Genomic DNA, 25,221 nt, shown 5'->3' with positions numbered 1-25,221 from the left:
CAATAATGTTCAAAGAATGCCCACTAGGTATCAGGCATTGTTGTTCACTAGGATTATGAGATGAATGAGCATCATCTCCAAAATGAGAATGTAGCACTAGTCATTACAGAACTTTGTGATTATAGATGTAAATACAGGGTGACACCAAAAATAGAACAGCTTGTTAGGAGTGCGTGAAAAGGCTTTAGAAAGGGAGTGATGCTTGATTTTGTTCTTGAAAGAAGAGCTAAGAGTTCATTAGAGGAGCAGGGAAATGAAATAAGAGAGCAAAGGCATTCCAGGGAAAAGATGCAGCACCGTTCTTTTAGGAAACTTCTTTCTTTAGGAAACTTCAAATAATTGAGACTTATATGCGGGCAGGCCAATGTGAGATTGGTAAGCAAGAAGCAAAACCAGGTAATGGAAAGTCTCATTTGCTAGGCTAAGGATTTTGGACTTTATTCTGTGGAACCATTAAAGGTCTTTAAAAGAAACATGGTTAGATTTGGTTACATAGTGGAAGATGAATCAAAAGACAAGATCAGTTAGAAAACTACTGAAATGTTTCAGGAGGGAAAATTATGAGGGCCTAACCTAAGGCAATAGCAGTAGGGGTGGAGATGAAATTTGTTGAAAGATGTTAAAGAATTTATAGGACTTGGGAATCTAACTGGATGGGATGGATTTGGTGGATATGTGGGGATGATTCCTTAAGGTTTCTAGGTTAGGCTGTGCACTTACATAAGATAGTCTAGGAGTAGAACGTAATATATTCAGTTTGATCAGTGTTGATTTTGAGAGACCTGTGGGACAATCATGTGTTGATCTCTAGACCCATAATATCTAACTGCTTAGAAGATCTCAGGTGTGTAGTCTGTTCTAGAAAGATGCATTGATTTTTTTTCTTTTCAAAAAACATAACTTTTATTAATCAGTAAATTAAAAATTTCTAAAACTTTCCATAGTATATAAAGAACTTCTGTAAATCAATAAGAAAAAGATAAGACTACCTCCTAGGGAAAAAAAGGGACAAAAGACTGGAATAGACACTTCACAGAAGAGGCTATACAGATGGCCAGTGCACATTTTAAAAAGTACTCAAACTCTTTTATCAGAGAAATGCAAGTTGATGATGTGTCTCAGTGTGGAGCTCTTGAGTTTATTTATCTTACATAGAGTTTGTTGAGCGGAGCTTTTTGGATGTGTTAGATTAACATTTTTCGTCATACGCTGGAAATTTTCAACCATTTTTCTTTCATCTGTACACTCTCTTTGCTCTTCTGTGACTCCCATTATATATATGTTGGTACATTTGATGAGATCCCACAGATCTCTGAGGCTCGTTTTTCTTTATTTTTTGGGGGAAGTGCCAAATAAAAATCAATAAAATGCCATTGCACACCCATTGTAGCAGCTAATATATAAAAATATTTTTTAAGGGGCGTCTGGGTGGCTCAGTTGTTAGGTGTCTGCCTTCGGCTCAGGTCATGATCCCAGGGTCCCAGGGTCCCAGGATCGAGCCCCACATCGGGCTCCCTGCTCGGCGGGAAGCCTGCTTCTCCCTCTCTCACTCCCCCTGCTTGTGTTCCCTCTCACTGTGTCTCTCTGTCAAATAAATGAATAAAATCTTTAAAAAAATATATTTTTTAAACTGGCAATACTAAATGTTGCAAGCATGTAGAGAGATGGAAACTCTCATGCCTTGCCAGTATGTAATTTATAACAATGTAATTTATAACAAATGTAAATTATAACAAAAGATGGGAAAAAGCTGGTTTAGGACTAGACGGTTTAGGACCTTGAATGTCATGCTACTGCATACAGGCGCTATGATAAAATGAAGAACTTGGGTAGATCAGTGCAACATTTTAGCAGGGGCTTGGCTCAGGAGGCGAGGAACCTGTAACTGATTCATTTGCTTTTTTATGAGGTGTTTTATATTGTTTTCATGTGACCTTCAAGAGCAGTTAATCTCCTTAGAATTTCAGTAGCTTTATTCTTAGCAGCTAAAAACTAGAAGCAACCTAAATTCTTTCCACGTAGAATAAAGAAAGAAATGGGGATATATTATACTGGGATGCCACACAGCAAGAATGAAAATGAATAAACTGCTCCATACAGCAGTATAGATGAATCTCCTGAACATAATGTTGAACAAAGAAGCAGGATATTAGAGCACATACTGTATCATTTCATTTATATAAAGTTCAAAAACAGGCAAAATTATGGTGTTTAACTCAGGATGAAGGTTACCTTTGGAGAGGAAGGTTAGTGAGCAATTTTAGGAGACATGGGGGGATTTGGGGGCACTATTAATTTGTGAGCATTTATTAGGCCGTACACTTTTTATGAGACAGACAGACCTACACAACACACCCAGAACGATGCAATATCAGCTCTGAGAAAGGAAAACTGAAATCGATGCTCAAGTTTTTGATGCCTTTGGGTAGTGAGTAGAAAGGTTGCGAACATGGGAGGGAGGGAGTAGCCAAAGGGCATAAACCACAAAAGAAAGGAGTTTTTGTTTTGGTGAAGGCCTCGAAGAGCATTGAGAAATTGAAGAGTGCTAGTGTTAAATGGGTCCACTTATTGTGGAAAAATGGGCAGCTTCTATTTCTAAAGAAGAACCAGATATCAGGGCAGTAGATACAGTACACAGGGCTACTAAGTACCTTATCCAGTTAGAACCACCTGGGCAGCTTTTTTTTTTTTTTTTTTAAGAAAAAGATCCTTGGTTCCACTCCCGTAATCTTACTCAGGCATTTGTGGTAGAGCTAGCAATCTGTAATGTTTAAAACTCCTCTCAAATGTAGCCTATTTAGAAACTTCCTAGTAAAGGAAAAGGGTTAAGACTGTTTCAAGGTGGAGAGGGGATAGTTTTCTGCTTTTTTTTTTTTTTTTAAAGGTTCAGCTTTTTCTTGAACACGTTACAGAGGTTTAGTCAGACCAAAGCCCATGTCATCATCAGACTCAGACTCTTCTTTCTTTGCTTCCACTTTTTTTTTTCTTCTATCCACAACTATATTTTATTCCTGTTGCAGATAGTTTTTTGTTGGTTTTGTTTTGTTTTTTATTCCAGTTCTTTGCTTCTACTTTCTTTTCCTCAGCTGGGGCAGCAGGGATAAGAGGGGCTGGAACCTCCTGGTGTCCTGGTGTCCACCAGCCCCTGGCGATTCAAATGAGGTTCCTGATATGACTTTGGCCTGGGCCTTTGCAAACAAGCCTGGCCAGAAAGGTTCAACATTTATACCAGCTGCTTTAAGGAGGACATTGATCTTATCCTCTATGGCTGTTACCTCATCATTGTTGCAGGATGAGTGCTAAGTAGATGCAGGTGAGCTCCTGAGCTGGAGGCCGTGGTGCAGGTGAATGCTGAGTGTTGCTGCCAGGCACGATGCTAGTCACCAAATGAAGTGAGAGCCTCACTCCAAGGCCTGCCTTGGATGCACTGAGCACCTTTGTAGCAGTTGAGGAAAAGGAGAGTTTTCTGCTATTTTTTAAAAGGAGTTGCAGGAGGTACTGAGTCTGGAAAGAAAAATTTGCAGTAGGATGATATCCTTAGAAGAGGAAGAGGAAGAAGTTGGGAAAGGTGAGGATGTGAATACAGATGAAACACATATAAGTAAATAATTGGCTTGAAGCTTCTGAATAATTGGAATTTTTCTCCTAAGTTACTTCCTTTTAGATCTTTTTGAAACATTCATGAATAATCAGAACCTGATTATTTTGTGTTATTTTTATATTATCTATTTTAAGACTTTAACCACCATTTCCATACCTAATATTTGGTAGGTGTTGTACTAGGCACTAGAGAAAAGTCACATGGTTTCTTTAGCTTAAGGAGCTTAGCCCAATATAGGTGATACAGATATGACATTGCTCATAGGTGTCTATCTGTCCATCAGTCATTAACAAGTTTCAGTCTGAAAACTCCTCAAGAAAATTACTGTTTTGGTGTCTAGTTCCTTGGGATTTGTGGTATCATGGAGATTTGTCTTTCTTTCAAGACCCCTGGGTTATAGGACATATTCTCGTTTTCTTCTCCCTCATCCCCCTGATTGCATATATTGTGTATGCTACTGCCTTTTTATTTCTAGGGCTAAGGATGGGGTTGAGGGTTCCTCCTCAATTCTGGATAGTAATGAGGCCAGTGCTTAGTCACTATGCTTGTGTTCACCTCTCTGGCAATCTGGTTTCTCCTTTCTGCTTCTCATCATGTTGACACACCAACTCCTAAAAGATAGGTCCATAGACAAGTACTCAAACAACACTAACCAATTTACTTTTTCTTTTAATTAAATTTGTGCAAATTTGTAGCATGCATGTTCTACATCTGTATTTCTTTTGCAGGTAGTAACCATGGCTATGTGGGTGCCAGTAGCAGAATGTCAAGAAGAGCACATTTATGCTCTGCTGCTACCAGTAGTTTATTAGACATTGATCCATTAATTTTAATACATTTGTTGGACCTTAAGGACCGGAATAGTATGGAAAATTTGTGGGGCTTACAGCCTCGCCCACCTGCTTCACTTTTGCAATCCACAGGTAAAATATTAACAATAATTTCACTTTTTTCTGTGATTCTTGAGAACAACTCTTGATTTTAATCCAAGTGTCTCATTTAAGTGTTGGAACACAGGACATTTCTGTAGCAAATTGATTTCTCATTTATGTCATAAAATTGACATTTATATTAATCATATTAATTTTTTGGTCATTGTTCAGTGGTGTTTTGTGCAATAATGTCATAATGCCTGTTAGAATGTTTGTATATAATTTGACATTTAGATTGTGTCTGATTCAGTTTGATTTGTGTGAAATACAGTTGTCCTCTTTGTGAATGGACTTAGAGTTTTGCATGAATACCCTGACTTCTAAGTGGAACTGTGTCTAAATTGAATATAGAAAAAGATGGTTTCATGCTTTGAAATTCTGTAGCCTAAAAATATATACCAATTAGCATTAGTGTTTTATTTGCAAAGGTTGTTAGAAATTATATCTGCGTTACTGTAATACGATGTATATACACACACATTAGATGTATAGTCAAACCTGGACTTTTTGAAACTCTTAGGCATAGTCATTTTGAACAGCTAAGGATTTACCTTTAAATGCCACATTTTAAAAACGATTTTTTAGAAAACTTTCTAATATATACTCAATATTTTCCTTCTTAAATAATAGTATTACACAAATCAAATATCAGTGATTTAGAACAGTGATTCTGATGCTTCTTTAAAGCAGCAAAAATCATTTTTCAAAGTCTGAGGCAGAGCTTCAGTGTAGAAAACACAGAGCTGCTCTAGTGGGGGCAATAATCTCAGAGCCTGGATTATTTAGGCCTCTTCTTTGTAAAGTATACTTCCTGGAAGTCTGGGTCCTTAATTTGAAAGACGGTCTTCAGTCATGTTATGAAATACTTGCCTTTTATCTGTGATCCAAGTACATTTTGTATTTGTACTTTTATAAAATTTATTACATTGTATATAATTTTACATTATTCTTCTGAGGTATTTTTATTGTAGAAAATTTAGAAAATACAGAAAATTACAAAGAAAATAAAATCACACATAGTTCTTGTGATCAACAAAGAAATAGCTTTTTTTTTTTTAAGATTTTATTTTTCGTAATCTTTACACCAAACATGGGGCTCAAACTCACAACCCTGAGATTAGGAGTCAAATGCTCTACCAACTAAGCCAACCAGGCACCCCAAGAAGTAGCTTTAAAAAAAAAAAGTTAACACCTTGACAAAGGTTTTGCTTAAATTATAACGTGTTATTTACAAAGATAGTGAAACAGAGAAGTTGTGGTTCTGCACATGTACATTGGTTTAACCTTTATGAAGGAACTTTTTTTTTTTTAAGTAGAGGAAGAGAAAATGCATGTGCACGCAAGTGGGGGCAGAGCAGAGGGAGAAGGCGAGAATCTCAAGTAGACTCCATGTCCAGCATGGAGCCTGTGTGGGGCTCAGTCTCACAACCCTGAGATCATGACCTGAGCCAAAATCAAGTCAGACGCAGCTGAGTGACTGAGGCGCCCCTGAAGGAAATTTTTGCACTAGGTTTAAAATACCTCTGTCCTTTAATCCCGTAACTTTACTTCTAGGAGTATATCCCAAAGAGAAAACAGAGTTGTTTGAAAATATCCAACAATACAGTTATGTCTAAAATATTCTAGTTTAGGGGCACCTGGGTGGCTCGGTCGTTAAGCGTCTGCCTTCGGCTCAGGTCGTGATCCTGGAGTCTTGGGATCGAGCCCTACATCGGGCTCCCTGCTCAGCGGGAAGCCTGCTTCTCCCTCTCCCACTCCCCCTGCTTGTGTTGCCTCTCTAGCTGTCTCTCTCTCTCTCTCTGTCAAGTAGAAAATCTTTAAAAAAAGTTTTCACCATTAAGTATGATGTTAGCTATAGGTTTCTCATAGCTATTCTTTATCAAGTCGAAGATGTTTTCCTCCATTCCTAGTTTACTAAGAGTTGTTTTTTTTTAAATTCATGAATGGATATTAGATTTTGTCAAATGCTTTTTCTGCATCTATTGATATGATATGGTGGATTACATTTATTGATTTTTGAATGTCAGACCAGCCTTGCATACTTGGGATAAATCCCACTTAGTTGTGGTATATAATTCTTTTTATACCTGGTTAGATTCAATTTGCTGAGGATTTTAATATCTCTGTTCATGAGAGATACTAGTCTGTAGTTTTCTTGTAATATCTTTGGTTTTGATACTAGAATAATGCCTTGTAGATTGAGTTTGGAAGTACGCCCTCTACTTCTGTTTTTGGAGATAATAGTGGATATAGGCCTCTTCATACTGTCTATTTCTTCTTCGATTTTTGGCAGATTGTCTTCCAAGGTACTGGTCCATTACATCTAGATTATCAAAAATTTGTTGGCATAGAGTTGTTCATAGTATTCCTTTATTTTCCTCTAATTCTTTTTTTCAGTACATACTGAGTGAACCCATTATGTATCAGACTCACTGCAAGTTCACATTCTTAACCACCCTACTGTAAAAAGGAGTATTTTAAGAGGCATCAGCGTTATGAATGATGGATGATATAGTTGAACCAGATTTTATGGTACATGTAGTAGTAAGCAGATATAGAAAGTCAGGTGAGGTTATTCTGTGGAAGGTGTTGCATGCTAGCCTGAGGAATGATGCATAGTGGGCATTGGGGAGCCATTGTTGCAGTTTAGGAGTGGTTTGATTCAAGCTGCTTTTAGAAAGCTGGCAGTGCCCAGAAAACTGTCAGAAATGGAAGTTTAAGGAGGGTATTATTGTAAAAGTTTATTTCAGTGGTTCTTAGTATGAGAGAGCAAATTCATACATTTCTGGGTATTTTCTCAGTCATCATACGCTCAAAAATATGTGGATCTGAGGTAAGGTCTTCAGAATCTTCTGACATTATAGAAGTTCCACTTAACCTCTAAGGAATACAGTAATCTACTCTATATATAATTAAGATTTTACTTGTAGCATGGCAGTGGTAATATTTGGAATCTCATGAAGTTAGAGTTAGAGGCTTGGCAACTGAATAGAATGTGGTAAGGAGGACTCTGAAGAAGCTTAGATGACCAGAATGGTGGTAGCATTGATAGATACTGATGTCTGGAGAAGCTTTAGAGAACTGTCAATCTTGAAGGCCATAACTGAATGATATGAAAGGATTGTTACAGACAAGACTCAATTCTAATTAACTTTGTAACCTGGCACATTCAGGAATGCTTATTTTCAGTGCAGTATTGAATTGTCAGGTTCTTGTGGTATAAGATCTCATTACACTTTCCTGTCTTGGCAGTTATCACATGGTACTAAAATTATTTTTCACTTTTCCAGCCAGACTGTGAGCTTTGTGAGGGCAAAGACCAAGGGTTCATCTTACTTGCTGTCGTATTCCCTGCCCAGCACAATGCCTAGCATTTGAAACAGGCTCAGTAGTTATCTATCAGATTAAGGAGGCTTGATTAATTTTTTTTTATTTTTCCCATCTGGGATTTTTACTTTTTAAAATCCTTGTCAGTTTCTAGTAATAATAAACTGAACCATGTGGGTTAATACAGATTTTCATATTTAAGTCCATGTAGATGTGGGGTGCAAGATTTTATTAGCAAAACATTTTGAATATTTTGTGCCATAAGTTGTTTTGCCTGAAATACAAAGATCACTAAGATATAATCTCCACCATAAGTTGTTCACAGTCTGTATGTTTGTCTTCCTTACTGTAACAAGTGGTAAGTGCTGCAATAGAAGTATACTCTAAGTACTATAAAAAAATTAGGTAAGAATTGATTTGGAAGAAGAGATGCCTCTCTTGGTGGTTTAGGTGCCTGAAGGAGTAGACATTTCAGATTTCCTCTGGTTTGGGTTAACAGAGAGAGAAGGGGATAGGACATGTGTAATGTATAGGAGTGGAATGTGGCATTGCCTGTGTATTACAGAGTTGCAAGTAATACCAAAACATTGGGATATATTTGGGGTAGAGGTAGAAGATAGAGCCACTGAGAGACAGGGGCCTCAGGTAATGGGCGATGCTGGTGCTTTCGTGAATGATTTTAAACAGGAAAGTAATATCTGATTCGGGCTTTAGAAAACATTTCTGACATCTTGGTGGAAAGGGGTTGGATGGGGACTACACCACAGAATGCTTTCATAAACAGAGTTTTTTGAGCCTGGTGACAACCCTGTTAGGAGTATATTATTGTCTTCATTTTATAAATAAATAATGGACTCAGAAGTTGGTGGACTTCTACATAGTTACAGCAACTAAATGGTAGATCTGAGACCAAATCCTGAGTTTCTAAAATCTCAACTTACGTCATTTATAGAAAATTCTTTTTATGTGCGCTTGGGTGGCTCAGTCAGTTAAGTGTCTGACTCTCGATTTTGGCCAGGTCATGGGATCGAGCCCCATGTCAAGCTCTGTGCTGAGCGTGGAGCTTGCTTAAGATTCTCTCTCTCTCTCTGCCCCTCCCCCCCAATAAAATAAAATGAAGATAAAAATAGAATTTAGTTACCTCAGAGGATTGATACGAGAGAATTAAATGACTTAATTCAATTCAGTAAGCTCCTTATGGATGTTTCTTAAATAAACAAAGATAATAAAATCTATTAAGATAGAAGACTTTCCCAGAAGACTTTTGGCTGGAAGTGAGTCATGTACCCTCCCTAAACACTGTCAGAGGAATGACCCATATGCCCTGAGGCCAGAGGAGGGGTCTAACCTCCTTGAGCACATTGCTGCCTACCACCTGACACCTGAACACAATCTGAGTCCTTTTGGCAAGTTAGAAGTGGGGGAATGGCTGTTGAACACACTATAATATCTACTTTTTACTTACTGTACTTCCTTTTTTATGGTAGAAGGTTGTTGCAATATGTAGGCAAGTTCAGTTGTCTAGTTAGTGTCTATTGGTCCCCCATTTTTTGTTTGTAGGGCTTGGTTTCTTTCTGCTTTGAGTCAGTCATAACATTCTTTGATACTCAAAATAGCCTCTCCTTTTAATATTTGCGGGGTGGGGGGTGGGTTGAAAAACAGCTACTTTCTCTGGGAAGAGAGAAAACATTGTTACTTTAGAGACTGCAAAGACTCAGTGACAGGAAACTATTCTTTTATGATGTTCCATGGCACTTAATAGCTGGACAACTTTTTAAACTTAGTTGGAATATATGTATTTGTACATACTATGTATAGCAGATTTGACTGTTTGGCTTCTGGGTTATTTTCATTTTTTCAATTATGAAGATAATAAAAGCTCAGTGTAGGAAATTTGAGAAAAATGGAGAAGTATAAAGAAGAAAGCATAGGCAGTAGGGCAGCTTTTTTAAACTTTTAGAATTAAATAACTAATTCAGATTTGAGTGGTTATCATGCGAACCAGATTCTAACTCTGAGGGTGTGAATACAGTCAGGGTGCTTGTCGCTCTCTTTACTGTCATTAATGGAATTTAATGCGTGCTTTTATTATTAATACCACCTAAAGCACTTAAGCTTTTTTACACATCAAGTCTGCATATGTTGACATTATCATGAATGGAACATGACTTGTAACTTTCTCTCTAAAGCATCATATTCTCGAAAAGATAAAGACCAAAGGAAGCAGCAGGCCATGTGGCGAGTTCCCTCTGATTTAAAGATGCTAAAAAGACTCAAAACTCAGATGGCTGAAGTTCAATGTATGAAAACTGATGTAAAGAATACACTTTCAGAAATCAAAAGCAGCAATGCTGCTTCTGGAGACATGCAGGCAAGCCTTTTTTCTGTTGACCAGGCAGCTCTGGCTGCTTGTGGAGCCGAAAACTCTGGCAGATTACAGGATTTGGGAATGGAGCTCTTGGCAAAGTCATCAGTTGCTGGTTACATACGAAACTGTAAGTGGATCCTTTAATGTCATTTCTCTGTGTGTCATTTGGGAAGCTAGAGAGTGGGTTATTTTCAGAATAATAATATTTAAACGTCTTTCTTACAATGAAGTAAGACTATATATACAGCCTTTTCTCCCATTCAAAACTGTATATTTTCTACTGTATAGAGCTAACATTTCTTGATTGCATATTCCGTGCTGGGCAATAAACAAGACAAAATCCTTAACCCCTTGGATCTTGCTTTTATATATTCATGTGGTGGGAATCGGACATTAAAATGTGTAGACAAGTAAAGATAATTTCAGTTAGTAAAAAGTCCTGTGAAGGAAACAACAGAGGAATGGGATGGGAATATGAGTGTGCTGCTTAGGTTAGGGTGGTAGGAGAAGGTCTCTGAGGAGGCAGCATTTGAACTGAGATCTAAAGGTTGAGAAGGTGGCAGCCATGCAAAGATCTGTGGGACATGTTGTTCTGGGTAAACAGAACAGAAAATGCAAAGTCACTGATAAAGTATTTGCTGTTCTGCATGTTTGAAAGCTCAAAGGAATACCAATATGGTTTAATATGGTGAACAAAGCAGTGGGGAGAACACTAGGAGATAAGTCAGAGGGGTAGGCAGGGTCTGTATCAGGTATGGACGTGTAAGACCTGGATAAGGAGTTTGAGTTTTATTCTGATTTTAGGAGGAATCTCTAGAGAATAAAAATGGGGGGCGGGGGAGGGGCATTTATGATCGGATTTACCTTTTCCAAAGATTACTTTGCTTGTTGGATGAAGAAGGGTCTGAAAGGGGTTGAATGGGATTTGTGAAACAGCCTATAACAGTAGTGTGTGTGAAATATGGTGGCCTATTCTGGAGTTACTATGGTGGGTAGGTGGACTTGCTCATAGTCTAGCACCCTTCTCGTCTGAGGTTCCCATCTTTGTTAATTCTCCCAAGGATGCTACATAACTAGTACTATTTTAGATACGTAGAAGTCAATTAATTAATTACAATGGATATTTTAGACCAAGAGGGCTCAGTTCTTTCCCACAACCCTGATAAGAAAGGCTGGATAGTGTTGTATGGAAAGAAAAAAAAAAAAAACTAAGAATCGTGTTTAAGTTTTTGTCCCAGGCAGCTTAGTGACTGGTACTATCATTAATTTAGATGCAAATCAAATAAGGGAAAAGCTGGTGTGGGGGTTGAGGGGGGAGTTGGGGGGCAGGAAGTTTAGGGATTCTTGTTTAAACATGTTAGGTTTGAGATATCTCCTAGTTATCCTAGTAAAATGTCTTCTAGGCAGGTGAATGGTACATGAATCTGAAGCATATGTGGTCACAGTTGGGAATCAACAGTATCAGATATTGTTTAAAGTCAGGGATTGAATAAGAACAAGTATGGAGTAACTTTAAATGGAGAAGAGGAATTTTGGCTCTGGGGCACTTTAACATTTAAAGGCCTGGTAATGAAGGGGAGGCCAGTAAAGGAAATTGAAAAGAATTTAATCATTAAGGTAGGAGAAAAACTAGAAGGGATAATATCTCAAAGAAGTGGAGTGGTCATACCATTGAGAGGTGTCGAGTTGAAATGTGGGTGGCCCTTTTAATAATCATTCCCATGGAGGAGTGTAGCAGGGTGAACACAATGAGAAACTAGAGCATTATTGCACAACTCCTTCGGAAGTTTGGGTGGTACCTGGAAGGCATGTGAAGTCAAGAAAGAGTTTGCTGTTATCTGTCTGTGTATGTTTTCACTTTCTTAAGCATATATGCTTTTTTTTTTGACCTATTTCTTTTTTACCATGGTAAAATGTACATAACATAAAACTTACCATTATAGATATTTTTAGGTGTATAGTTCTGTTGCATTAAGTACATTCACACTGTTGTACAACCATCATCACTATGCAGTCACAGAACTTTTTTTCATCTTGTAAAACTGAAACTCTATACCCATTAAATAATAACCCCACCCCTAACCCAACCCCTGGCAACCACTGTTCCACTTTCTGTTTCTGTGAACTTGACTATTCTAGATATCTCACATAAGTGGAACCATAAAGTATTTGTCTTCTTTTTTTCATCTTGTAAAACTGAAACTCTATACCCGTTAAATAATAACTCCACCCCCAACCCAGCCCCTGGCAACCACTGTTCCACTTTCTGTTTCTGTGAACTTGACTATTCTAGATATCTTACATAAGTGGAACCATAAAGTATTTGTCTTTTTATGCTGACTTATTTCACTTTTGCATAATGTCTTCAAGGTTCATCCATATTGCATCATGTATCAGAAATTCATTCCTTTTGGGGTGCCGGGGTGGCTCAGTTGGTTAAGCGACTGCCTTCGGCTCAGGTCATGATCTTAGGGTCCTGGGATCGAACCCCGCATCGGGCTCCCTGCTTGGCAGAAAGCCTGCTTCTCCCTCTCCCACTCCCCCTGCTTGTGTTCCCTCTCTCGCTGTCTCTCTCTCTGTCAAATAAATAAAATCTTTAAAAAAAAAAAAAAAATTCATTCCTTTTTAAGGCTGAATAATATTCCATGTATGTATGTACCACATGTCATCCATCGATGGACATTTGCATTGGTTCCATCTTCTGGCTTTTGTGATTAATGCTGTTATGAATTTGGGTGTGCAAATATCTGTTTGAGTCTCTACTTTCAGTTCTTTTGGGTATACCTAGAATGGCATTGCTGATGTTCAATTTTTTTAAAAGGAATTTACCACAATTTGTTAAACAGAATTTACTGTCCTAACCTCTTTAAGTAGTACTGTTCAGTGGCATAAAGTACATGCACATTGTTGTGCTACTGTCACCACCATCCATCCACAGACCTTTTTTTTCTTCAAATTTTTTTATTGTTATGTTAATCCCCATACATTACATCATTAGTTTTTGATGTAGTGTTCCATGATTCATTGTTTGTGCATAACACCCAGTGCTCCATGAAGAACGTGCCCTCTTTAATACCCATCACCAGGCTAACCCATCCCCCCACCTCACAGACCTCTTTTTATCTTGCACAACTGAATCTCTCTACCTATTAAACAGTAGCTCTCTACTCTTCCTCCTCCCAGTGCCTGGCAGCCACTATTTACTTCCTGTCTCTCTAAATTTGATTATTCTAGGTACCTTGTATAAGTGGAAACATACTTTTGTGTCTGGCTTATTTCACTTAGCATAACGTCTTCAAGGTTCATCCATATTGTAGCATGTGTCAGAATTCTCTTTTTGGGGGCGCCTGGGTGGCTCAGTCATTAAGCGTCTGCCTTCGGCTCAGGTCATGATCCCAGGGTCCTGGGATCGAGCCCTACACCGGGCTCCCTGCTCAGCGGGAAGCCTGCTTCTCATTCTTCCTCTGCCTCTCCCCCTGCTTGTGAACTCTCTCTATCTCTGTCAGATAAATAAATAAAATCTTAAAAAAAAAATTCCCTTTTTGTGGCTATTTGATAATCCATTGTGTGTGTATGTGTATGCTACTTTTTGTTTATCCATTCATCCTTTTGATAGACACTGGATTGGCACCTACTTTTTGGCTATTGTGAATAATGCAGCTGTGAGGATGGGTGTTCATCTCTTCAAGACCCTGTTTTCCGGGCGCCTGGGTGGCTCAGTTGGTTAAGCGACTGCCATTGGCTCAGGTCATGATCCTGGAGTCCCGGATCGAGTCCCACATCAGGCTTCCTGCTCAGCAGGGAGTCTGCTTCTCCCTCTGACCCTCTTCCCTTTCGTGCTTTCTATCTCTCATTCTCTCTCTCTCTCAAATAAATAAATAAAATCTTTAAAAAAAAACCTGTTTTCCATTTTTCTGGGCATATAAACATAAAAGCGGAATTGCTGGATCATATGGTAACTCAGTTTTTAATTTTTTGAGGAATTGCCATTCAGTTTTCTATAGAGGTTGCACCATTTTACATTCCTACCTAATAGTGCACAAGGACTCCAGTTTGTCCACATCTTCCCCATCATTTACAATTTTGTGGTTTTGTTTTGTCTTTGCTAATAGCCATAGTAATGCATGTAAACTGGTATTTTATTATTGTGCTTTTGATTCACATTTATCAGTGATGTTGAAAATTTTATAGTGTCTGCTGGTATCTTTTGATGGTAAAAGTTTTTAATTTTTTTGAAGTCCAGTTTATCTTTTTTTTTTTCTCCTTTTGTTGCCTGTGCTTTGGTGTCGTATTTCACAAAAGCATTGCTAAAGCTAATGTTACGAAGCTTTTCCCTTGTGTTTTCTTGTAAGAGTTTTGTAGGGGTTTTTTGTTGTTGCTGTTATTTTTTTAAAAGATTTATTTATTTGGGGGGGAGGGGCAGAAGGAGATGGAGAGAGAAACTGCGCCTGATGCAGGGCTCAACTCTGAGATCACAACCTGAGTTGAAACCAAGAGTCTAGTGCTTAACCGACTTCACCACCCAGGCGCCCCAAGAGTTTCATAGTTTTAGATCTAATATTTATAAATGTCTTGGATCTATTTTTAGTTAATTTTGTATATGGTATTAGGTAAAGGTCCAACTGCATTCCTTTGTGTATGGATATCAGCTTTCCTGTCACCATTTGTTGAAAAGATTTTCCTCTCATCATTGAATGGTCTTGATACCCTTGTTGGATATCATTAAAGGGGCTCCTGGCTGGCTCAGTCAGTAGAGTGTGTGACTCTTGTTCTCAGGGTTGTGAGTTCAAGCTCCATGTTGGAGGTAGAGAGTACTCAAAAAAAAAAAAAAAGAAATCATTTGAGTATACATGTGAGCATTTATTTCTGGGCTGTGTGTGTGTTTATGGGATATTTTAGTGCTTGATACTGGTGGCAGTAATCCAGTAGAGATGAATAGAGGAGAGGATGATTGCCAAATACATAGGCTTCTCCTAAAATAAGCATGACAGTTCAATAGAAAATGAAGTAAAGGTTATGATTAGGCCGTTAACGTAAGAAGAAATACAAATGGACAGTATGCATCTCAAAGGATACTCAACCTCATCTAGTTGTCAAGGAAATGACATTCTAAAACAAAAAGAAGTAATGCTCTTTAGATGGACTTTTGCAAAAAGCTTTTGTTACCTATTTTTGCAAGTACTTCCCTCTTGTTGTCACTTGATTTTATTTTTGTGCTAAACAGAAGTTTTAAATTTTTTATTTCAGACAGATCTATTAATAGTATTCATGGTTTTGGGGTTTAATGTTTTTATTTGGAAGGCCTTTTTAACTCCCAAGTTTATAAAAATGACCCCTCTTTTCTTACGGTATTTTTTTTTAACTTTTTAACATTTAGGTCACTATGCCATATATAATTTGTTTTTCATGATGGTGTGTGAGGTAAGTTCAGTGATTTTTTTTTTCCCCAAAAGAAACATGTTTTTTGAAGATTCCACTCTGTCCAACAATATGAAATGCATCCTTTATTAATAGACCAAATTCCCATATTTGCATTGTTGTTTTTAAATTCGTTCACAGAGGTTAAATCATATGAAATTGCCAACATGCAACTTGTTTTTGACCTGCAAAAACAGCAATTTGATATTGTTCAACTGAATATTTGTAGTGTTTTTAACTACTATATATCATAGTTTGTAAACTAATTGACTTGCCTTCATTTTTGTTTTTGTTTTCAAAATATTCTTGATGGTTCTTGCATATTTACTCTTCCAGAAAAACATTTTGACTGGAATTGCACTATTTAATGGATTTAATTACATTTAATTTGGGGAACTGACATTTTTCAGTATTGAAGCATTAACATCTGGAAAAGTGGTATTTCTCTCCATTTTTCTGGTCATCTCTCGTCTATACTTCACAGTTTTAGTTTTCTTCATATAAGTTCTGTATATGTCTTGTTATATTCATTTCTAAATAGGTTATAACTTAGGTTGCTATTGTGAGTGGGATTTCCTCCCCTGCCCCCCAGAATGTTTTCTAATTATTTGTCACTTGTAGGAATACTGTTGGTTTTTACATGTTTGTCTTGTATTCAGCCCACTTAGTGAAATTTTTAAATTCTAAGTTTTTCAGTCAGTTATCTTGAATTTTTAAGTAGATGATCATATCAGCAAATAATTACAGTTTGTTCATTCTTTTTTTACTTATTTACTTTTCATTTTTTATTGTCTAGGCTAGGATCTCAGACCAATGCTAATAGCAGTAATAGAATTTTTGTAATGTTTTCAACTCTGTTTAGGAATTCCTTTAGTTTTCTCAAGTATAAAATTTGCTATATATTTCATTAAAGATTTATTTTAGAGAGAGAAAAGAGAAAGTGCGAGCACAGGAGCAGGAGGGGCAGGAGAGGGAGAGAGAATCTCAACCACACTTCGTGCTGAGTGCGGAGCTGGACGCAGGGCTCAATCTCATGATCCTTAGGTCTCGACCTGAGCTGAAACCAAGTCAGACGCATAACTGACTGTGCCACCTAGGCGCCTGTGCTATGAGTTTTAATAGTTTTTACCAAGTTAAAAGATATATCCTTCTATTGCTAATAATTACTGTGTACAATAAGTACCACTGTTTACTCTTTGTGGGATATCATTCTAAGTAAGTCACATGTGCATTAACTCCCTTAATCCCAACAACTCTGAGGCAAGTTATTTTTATCCCCAATTTACAGATAGATAAATGGAGGCACAGGGCATTAAACAGCATTCTCAGAGTTTCACAGTGGTAATTGGCAGAGCCAAGAACTTGAACCACAGAGCCTATGGCTTTCACCATTGCACCAAACTACCTCTTTTTCCACTTACTAAGAGGTTGTTGTTTCTCAAGAAGTTGTATAGAATTATGCTTTTTTGGCTTATGTCAAAATGATCATATTGTTTTGTTCGATTATTTTAACTTTAAAGAATTACATTCTTTATCTAATTAATCTAATTATGACCATTCTTGAAATAGTAGAATGAATCCTATTTGCTTTTGATAATTTATAATTTTTTTAAATATACTGCCATATTCAGTTTGCTAATATTTTACTTAGAATTCTTGACTATTGTAGTCATAAGTAAAATCGAGTTGTATTTTTGTTAAATTATCCTTAACCCATATGAATTCCAGTTTTATGCCAGCCTTATGGAATAAATTCAGAAGCTTTTGTCTTTTTCTATACTATGAAATTATTTTAACAGCTTATCTGCTCTTCAAAAGTTAATGAAACTCGTTCATAAAACCAGTTAGTTCTTTCAGGGACAGAACTTTAACAACCTGCTTAACTTCAGTGTGTTTATTGGTCTCATATTTCTCCTCCTTAAGCCAGTTTCTGTAATTAATTTTCCTTAAAAATTACTCATTTTGTTAAATATTTAAATTTATTGGTATAAAGCCACTTATTCTGGTCTCTTAAATTTTAAAAAGTCCTCTGAATATGGGCTGTTAAACTTTTTCTCTTATTTTGCTTATATGTGTTTTCTTATTTTGTCCTTTGATTTGACTTGCTGGAAACTTGTCCATTTTATTTGTCTCTTCAAAGACTAGTTCTTAAATATATTTTCATTTACTCTCTTCTACCATTTTTTTTTATTAACATATAATGTATTTGTTTCAGGGGTACAGGTCTGTGATTCATCAGTCTTAACACAGGTCACAGCGCTCACCATAGTACATACCCTTCCCAATGTCTTATCACCCAGCCACCCCATCCCTCCCACCCCCTCCACTCCAGCATCTGTCTTTTTATTACATTAAATTCTACCTTTGTTTCTATTTTAATTTAATAGTCTATTAACAGAATATGGTTAAGGACCATATTATAATTTATAGATACATTAAGACCAATTTTTCCACTGCAATTTTTTCTCATATCTTTTTCGTCAAGTGTACAATTCAGCAGTTTTTAATATATTCACAAAGTCATGTAATGATCACCATTATCTAGAACACTGTCTACAACATTTTCATCACCCTCTCCCCAAAACTCCAGACGTGTGAACAATCACTCTCCATTTTTCGCTCCCGGTAGCTCCTGGTAACCTCTAGTCTAGTTTCTCTATATGGTTTTACTTCTTCTGGACTTTTCATATAAATAGAATCATACAATATGGGCCTCTGTGTCTGGCTTCTTTCACTTAGCATAACATTTCCAATGGTCATCCATGTTGTAGCATGTATTATTTCATTACTTTTTATGGCTGAATCATAACTTCATTGTATATGTGTACCATGTTCTGTTTACCTGCTCATCATTTGATGGGCATCATGTAGTGTTTTTCCACCTTTTGGCTATTATGAATAATGCTGCTGTGAATATTCATGTACATGTTTCTATGTGGACATATGTTTTTATTTATCTTGGGTATATGCTTAGAAGTGGAATTGCTGGGTTATAGGGGAACTTCTTGAGGCACTGCCATAACTGTTTCCAATGCAGCTGTGCCATTTTACATTCCCATCCAATTCCTAATTAGAACCCAGTTGAGGGTTCCAGTTTCTCCATATCCTTGCCAACACTTGTTATTGTCCATCTCTTTTTTCCCTTTGTCCATTGAATTGTCCTGGACTCATTATCAAAAATTAATTGACCATAAATGGTTTATTTCAGACTCTCAGTTCTGTTCCATTGGTCAATATTTTTGTCTTACACCAGTATACCACCAGTCTTGGTTAGTATGGTTTTACAGTAAGTTTTTGAAATCGGAAGTGTGAGTCTTCCATTCAAGATGTTTTTGGGTATTCTGGATCTTTTCATATGAATTTTAGAATCAGCTTATCAATTTCTGCAGTTAAAAAGTAAGACAGCTGGGGCTCCTGGATGGCTCGGTTAAGCGTCCAACTCTTGATTTTGGCTCAGGTCGTGATCTCAGGGTTGTGGAATTGAGCCCCACATCGGGCTCCTCACTCATTCAGCTGGGAGTCTGCTGGAGAGTCTCTCTTGCCTACTCTCTCTGCCCCTCCCTTTTCTCTCTCTTTAAAAAAAAATTAAAAATAAAATTTTAAAAAACAGTTGGAATTTTTATAGGGATTGTGTTGAATTTGTAGATCAATTTTGGGTGTATTGCCATGTTAACAATATTAAGTCTTCTGATCAGTGAACACTGTATTTTTTCATTAAGCATTTATTGCAAATATTAAAAAATTTCCATCTTTATTATCTTTCAGCAGTGTGTGATAGTTTTCAGTGTGCAAGTATTATATTTATTAAATTTTTTCTTAAATATTTTATTCTATTTGATGCTAAGGTAAATGGAATTGTTACTTAATTGCATTCTTGAATTGTGCTTTGCTGGTCTATAAAAAGATAATCAGTTCTTGGTCTTGTGTCCTGCTACCTTGCTGATCCTGTTTATTACCTTTAAATGTCTGTCTTCTGCTTTCTTTTTATTTTTATTCTTTTTCTAGCTCCTCGAGTCTGTGCATAGTAGGCCACTTAGTTTCATTTTTTTCTAATTCATTATAAGGCTATACATTTTCTTTTCCTAATTATTGTTTGAGCCACAAACATCTTGTGTATTTTATTTGTGATTTATTTCTAATTGATTTTCTTGTTAATCCAATAATTTACAATTTTCAAGTGTTTTGGGGGGTTTTATTTTTGTTCTTAATACTTTGGTATTGAGATTGGAGTTCATATCTGGTAGGATTTTTCTTTTGGAGTTTACTAATATTTTTCTGGTTTTGTGTTTTTTTTTGTTTTTTGTTTTTTGTTTTTGTTTTTTGACTCTCGTCCACAAGTAGCAAAGTAGGAATACTTTTTGCATAAGACCCCAAATAAGCCATTTGGGACCAGAGTGTCCTGGGTTTTTTGGACACAGTAGATAGAATACATTCCATAAGATTAGCCTTCCTCTCACTGCCTATGTAGTGAGTTTTGTGCTATTTTATCTTACTCAGAAATATTTTTAAATATCTTTGCAGCCACAAATAAGAAGAGTAATTCACCTAAGCCAGCTCGATCCAGTGTGGCAGGTAGTCTGTCACTTCGAAGAGCAATAGACTCTGGGGAAAATAGCCGTTCAAAGGGAGACTGTCAAACTCTATCTGAAGGTAAATTTGGAGAGTTTAGAATATATTTTCAGTGGGTAGATGTTTGTTATTTAAAACTGATCTTAATGGTGTACATAGATTTAGATCTTTAAAGGCACTGACGTGCTGAAACTTGATTTGAAAGTTCCTTGATCTCACAAGAGAACACACCCATCTGTAAGAAAATGCAGCCATTAGACTGCATATTCTGGATTCTTTAATTTTAAATACTTGGCATCAAAAAACTGGGATATATTTTTTAATTGGTTTTGAGTTTTCCTGAAGTTTAAAAGTGTTTATGTAGTGAGATATTCTAAAGTGGAGACTAGAGAGCTTTTGTTTGCCTTCTTTCTGAGTATCCCCTTTCTTTTCTTTAGGCTCCCCAGGAAGCTCTCATTCTGGGAGCAAGCACAGTTCTCCCCGAGCCTTAACACATGGCACTATCAGTGATATTTTGCCAAAATCTGAAGACCGGCAGTGTCAAGCTTTGGATTCGGATGCTGTTGTGGTTGCAGTTTTCAATGGTTTACCTGCTGTTGAGAAAAGGAGGAAGATCGTCACCTTGGGGTAGGTTCTTTTGGTCTACATCATAATGAATAAATTTCTACTTTGTTAATTTTTTAGTAGACAAAGTTTGTTATATTAAAATCTAACTATAAAGTATCAGAGACCTTTTTTTCTTAATGGAGTGAAATGAGATAGTGTCAGACATTCAGTTATGTTAGAGATCATTTGCAGTGAAGTGTGTAACCTTCTGTGAATTCTGTCTTGTGAGTTTTTGATGTATGTGTCAGCTTTTTTTTTTCCTTTCTGTCTCCTCCACACTTTTCAAAGACATATGTGTTGGGCCGTATTATGTCATAGGTCTTTTACAAATGTTTTGTACGTAACAGAGCACTTCTGGCAATTTTATTTTAACACTGCTTTTGTACTTTTATCTCACCTATTTTCTCTTCTCTTATGAAAATGTCTTCAAAACTGAGAGTTGGAATTTCTCAAAAGGATATATTGTGACCTTTATCTCTCGCCCAGGAAACATAAACTCAGATCCCAGCCATGTCAATTAAACTTCCATCCATTAAAAAGATAGAGTGATTCTGGAATATATGTGTGAATGTGCTAGATGAGCCATTAATACCATCTGCTTATCTATTTTATAGATATTACATTCCTAAGTTTAAACAATGGAATAGTTCTACCTTGGAGACTTTGAAAAAAAACTTTGAATTAAATTTAGAGAGAGATTAACATCCCTTAAGTTTACTTAATTTAAATAGCTTTAAGGTCTGGATAATTACAAATGTAAAAGAACAGCTGGTATGATTTAGTTTTCTGTTTTAGGTCCAGTTTAAGCAGTGGAAAGGTGTTACAATCATCAGGATTGTCTTGTCCTTCCTTACCTACCCTGATTTTATACATATTCCTTTCAGGTTGAAGTTACAACTAGCTTTTATATTTTGTTATGGAGATATTTATGTCTGCCCTTAGTCATAACAGTTAAATGTATATGAACATAGACTTTTTTTCTACACTGTAAAATCCTCTGTAAGTATCTGCAGCTCTTAGCTATAACCCTCATTTTACAATTAACTGTATTGCTAGCCTGACTTATGTGGTGTTATGTCTTTTTTTCCTTGCCTGATTTAAAGTAGTTTGTAAGCAAAAATTTTAATAATAAGTGGTTCAAAAATAGAAGTAAAAAGAATATTAAGTGAAAATTTCCCCATCTTTGTCTCCCATCTGCTTAGTTTTCCAGCTCGCTGCCCACACACATCCCTGCTATTTTTAATTTTTTATATATGCCGTGTCTTCTCAGTTTTTATGCATATTTAAGCAACTGTGACTATATAGCTTTTTTAATACAAAACATACACCCTATTTTCTCAGTAATATATCTGAGGTCTTTCCATATCAATGAGAACATATTATTTAGGACTTCTATTTTTGTCTTTTAATCAGAATTTTATTGAGATAATTATATGTTCACATGCAGTTCTAAGAAATAATACAAAGAGATCCTATGCACCTTACCCAGTTTCCCCTAATGATGACATTTTGCAAAACTGGTACAATATCACAACCAGGATATTGCCATTGATACAGTCCATCATTTTCTAACCTTTTATTGTGGGTCTTATAGTGAATTTTTAAAAAAACAATACTTGAAATTTATATTTAACACCAGTGCCATATACCCTACTTGGTTTCATGCTCAGTTTCAGGACAAGAAGAAAATACATATTATATCACTGACTAGTTATACAAAAATATCAGGTTGTTTTCTCTCCTTTGAGGGCTAATTCTAAAGGAGGTCGTCTGGAAGGAATGCAAATGACTGATTTGGAAAATAATTCTGAAACTGGGGAATTACAACCTATACTACCTGAAGGAGCTTCAGCTGCCCCTGAGGAAGGTATGGAATGATAAAGTCATAATTTGGTGGGAGGTGGGAATAATGATTTTTTGTGTGTTGGTGTTGGGGAGTAGTTAAGTTACTGAGACATTACCATCCAACATGCTTGATCTGAATACTGCATTTATTGTGCCACTGAGTTTGATTTACTCGGACATTGAGCACAGAGGAAGGCAAAGTGGATAATTGACTACATAAAAGGACATGTCTTACTTAGAAGAGAGGTTTACAGAGGGGTGGGGGAATCTACAGATAGTTCATCTGTTCATTCAGTAAATGCAATGATAGGCATTGAATTTGCTAGGTATGCAAAGGTGAGATTAGATATGTTCACAGGCTTAGGGGGAAGGCATGCACAAAAACAACTAATTATAATATTAAGTGTTAAGTACTTTTGTCTTTTAAGGTCAGTCTTTTTTTTTTTTATTAAGATTTTATTTATTTATTTGAGAGACAGAGCATGAGTGGGGCAGGGCGGTGAAGATTGGGATGGGGACGGGCAGAGGGAGAAGGACAAGCAGACTCCCTGCTGAGCCAGGAGCCCAAAGCAGGACTCAATCCCAGGAACCTGAGATCATGACCTGAGCTGAAGTTAGATGCTTAACTGACTGGCCACCCAGGCGCCCTAAAGTCAGTCTTTATTAGTATTTGTAAATTGCTTTGCTCATATAGAATTATTCCATACTTTAGCCATTTAAAAAAATCCTTTATGGTAACTGACTTCAACTCTGGCAGTTCATTCTCAGTTACATTTTCAGTCTTCTTCTATGTGTTCTTCCAGTTTTGTCATTATTTTATCTAAAAGCATAGGAGACATTTTGTAATTTTGAGTAGCAGAGGTATTTGGGGTATTTTTTTGTTTTCTTTTAAGATTTTATTATTTATTTATTTGAGAGAGAGCATGCATGGGAGGGGGGCGGGGGAGGAGAGGGAGAGAGACATGCCGACTCTGCGCTAAGTGCAGAACCTGACAAGGGCTTGATATCAGGACCCTGAGATCATGACCTGAGCCGAAATCAAGTCAGATGCTTAACTGACTGAGTCACTCAGGTGCCCCAGAAAGTGTTTTTAAATAAGGCTGTGTTTTGCCATTGTTGTGTCCTATATATGTTAGAAAAGGATGTCAACTTTATTAATGATATTTGGCATTGAAATTTTTTTCCCATTTTTCTGAATCACTGCCACCTTCTACCTCTGCACTCATTTGAATTTTAATGATTGATGGATTGTAGCTCAAAGCATATATGCAGGTGCCACCATTTACCTCTGGCTGCCCTGTGAGAGTGTGTGTGGTGGTGGCATTTTTTAGGTTTTTCAGTTAAAGGATACTAAACACTCCCCTCTAGGTTGATGCTCCTGTGGCAGCCAGCATTACTTCAGTAGAAGAGGTTAAATGAAAAGGGTTTTTAAAGTGAAGTGTTGATTGTTAAAACATTAAGATATATAATATTTCAATTAAAAATCTTTAAAGAAAGGACCTGTAGAGATTAGCTAGTTTCAATGTATTTATATATATTGATATATATTGATTATAAATGTTTATAGCATGTGCTGGAATTACAGCCCCTTTTCTTCATGCAACATTTATGAAATGCTTCTAAATTTTAGCCTGTCATTGCATTTGATGCTGGGGAAGAAGTAATTCTTGAACTTGCTATTTAATTCAGGTTTTCTTTAACTTGACACCCACTGACATTTTGGGCCAGATGATTCTTTGTTGTAGAGGGCTGCCCTGTACATTGTAGGATGTTTAGCGGCATCCTTGGCTTTTAACTACTAGGTGCCAACAGTACCTCCTCTGAGTTACAATAACCAAAAATGTTCCCTGGGAGGCAAAATCATCCCCAGTTGAGAACCACTGGTTGAGTTGAGTGACTCAACCAGGGATGACCACTCCTTCTTAAGAATCACATGCCAGAGTAGATCACAGTTTCAAATGGGTACCAGGTGTCATTCTCAGGTATGTTGGTGGATATATGTGTTGGTGGTAGTGTGGAGGTTGGAGTAGTGTGGAGGTAGTTGGAGGGGTGTGTGGAAAAGGATGCAGGGGGAGCAACTGAAAACCATCAGTCAGGTGTCAGACCATTTAATAGCATGGGTGCTGTGATAAGGTGTGTAGGGAGCTCAGAGAACAGGTATGGAATAATAAAAATAATATTTACTAAGTCCTCAGTATATATTAGAGACTGCTAAAGACTTTCCCAGATTTATCTTGTTTTCTCAATATAGCTTTACATGGTAGTGACTTTATTATCTTGATTATCTCACCTATAACGTGAGTAGACTAAAGCCTACGGTTGTAAATCTTACCCAAAATCACAGAGTTAGTAAATGAAAGGGCTGGAATTTGAACCCAGAGGCAGTGCTCTTAACTATCATCTTTACTAACCTGGTTCACCCTTAGAAAGATCATCCTAAGGGATGAGTACAAATTAGCCAGGTGAAAATCAGTGAAAGATGAGGCCAGAGTGGAAAGAGGACAGATCATGAAGAGTTACATTGTATGTCCTAGCTAAAATTTGGACTTTGTCAT

At 36.8% G+C, this 25,221-nt stretch overlaps 1 protein-coding gene and 1 pseudogene across 7 annotated transcripts in view; one reads left to right on the top strand and one right to left on the bottom strand.

Moving 5' to 3' along the window:
- Positions 1 to 25,221, top strand: part of TRIM37 (tripartite motif containing 37) — a 134,834-nt gene that overhangs the window by 87,484 nt on the left and 22,129 nt on the right. For 6 of the 7 annotated variants that reach the window (XM_028109170.2, XM_028109166.2, XM_028109168.2 and 3 more), the window contains exons 18-22: positions 4,330 to 4,524; positions 10,050 to 10,355; positions 20,168 to 20,296; positions 20,653 to 20,842; positions 22,570 to 22,688. In XM_028109170.2, the coding sequence (XP_027964971.1) occupies positions 4,330 to 4,524; positions 10,050 to 10,355; positions 20,168 to 20,296; positions 20,653 to 20,842; positions 22,570 to 22,688 (939 nt within the window). The remainder of the gene's footprint in view (positions 1 to 4,329; positions 4,525 to 10,049; positions 10,356 to 20,167; positions 20,297 to 20,652; positions 20,843 to 22,569; positions 22,689 to 25,221) is intronic. The other variant, XM_028109172.2, reaches the window with a different exon arrangement.
- LOC114213846 (large ribosomal subunit protein P1 pseudogene) lies at positions 2,907 to 4,196 on the bottom strand (annotated as a pseudogene).

This window comes from Eumetopias jubatus, unplaced genomic scaffold (assembly GCF_037043125.1).
Source record: "Eumetopias jubatus isolate StellerSeaLion01/CBP00866 unplaced genomic scaffold, mEumJub1_p1.0 scaffold_10, whole genome shotgun sequence".
Classification (NCBI taxonomy): domain Eukaryota; kingdom Metazoa; phylum Chordata; class Mammalia; order Carnivora; family Otariidae; genus Eumetopias; species Eumetopias jubatus.
This window is presented reverse-complemented; position numbering and strand designations above follow the sequence as displayed.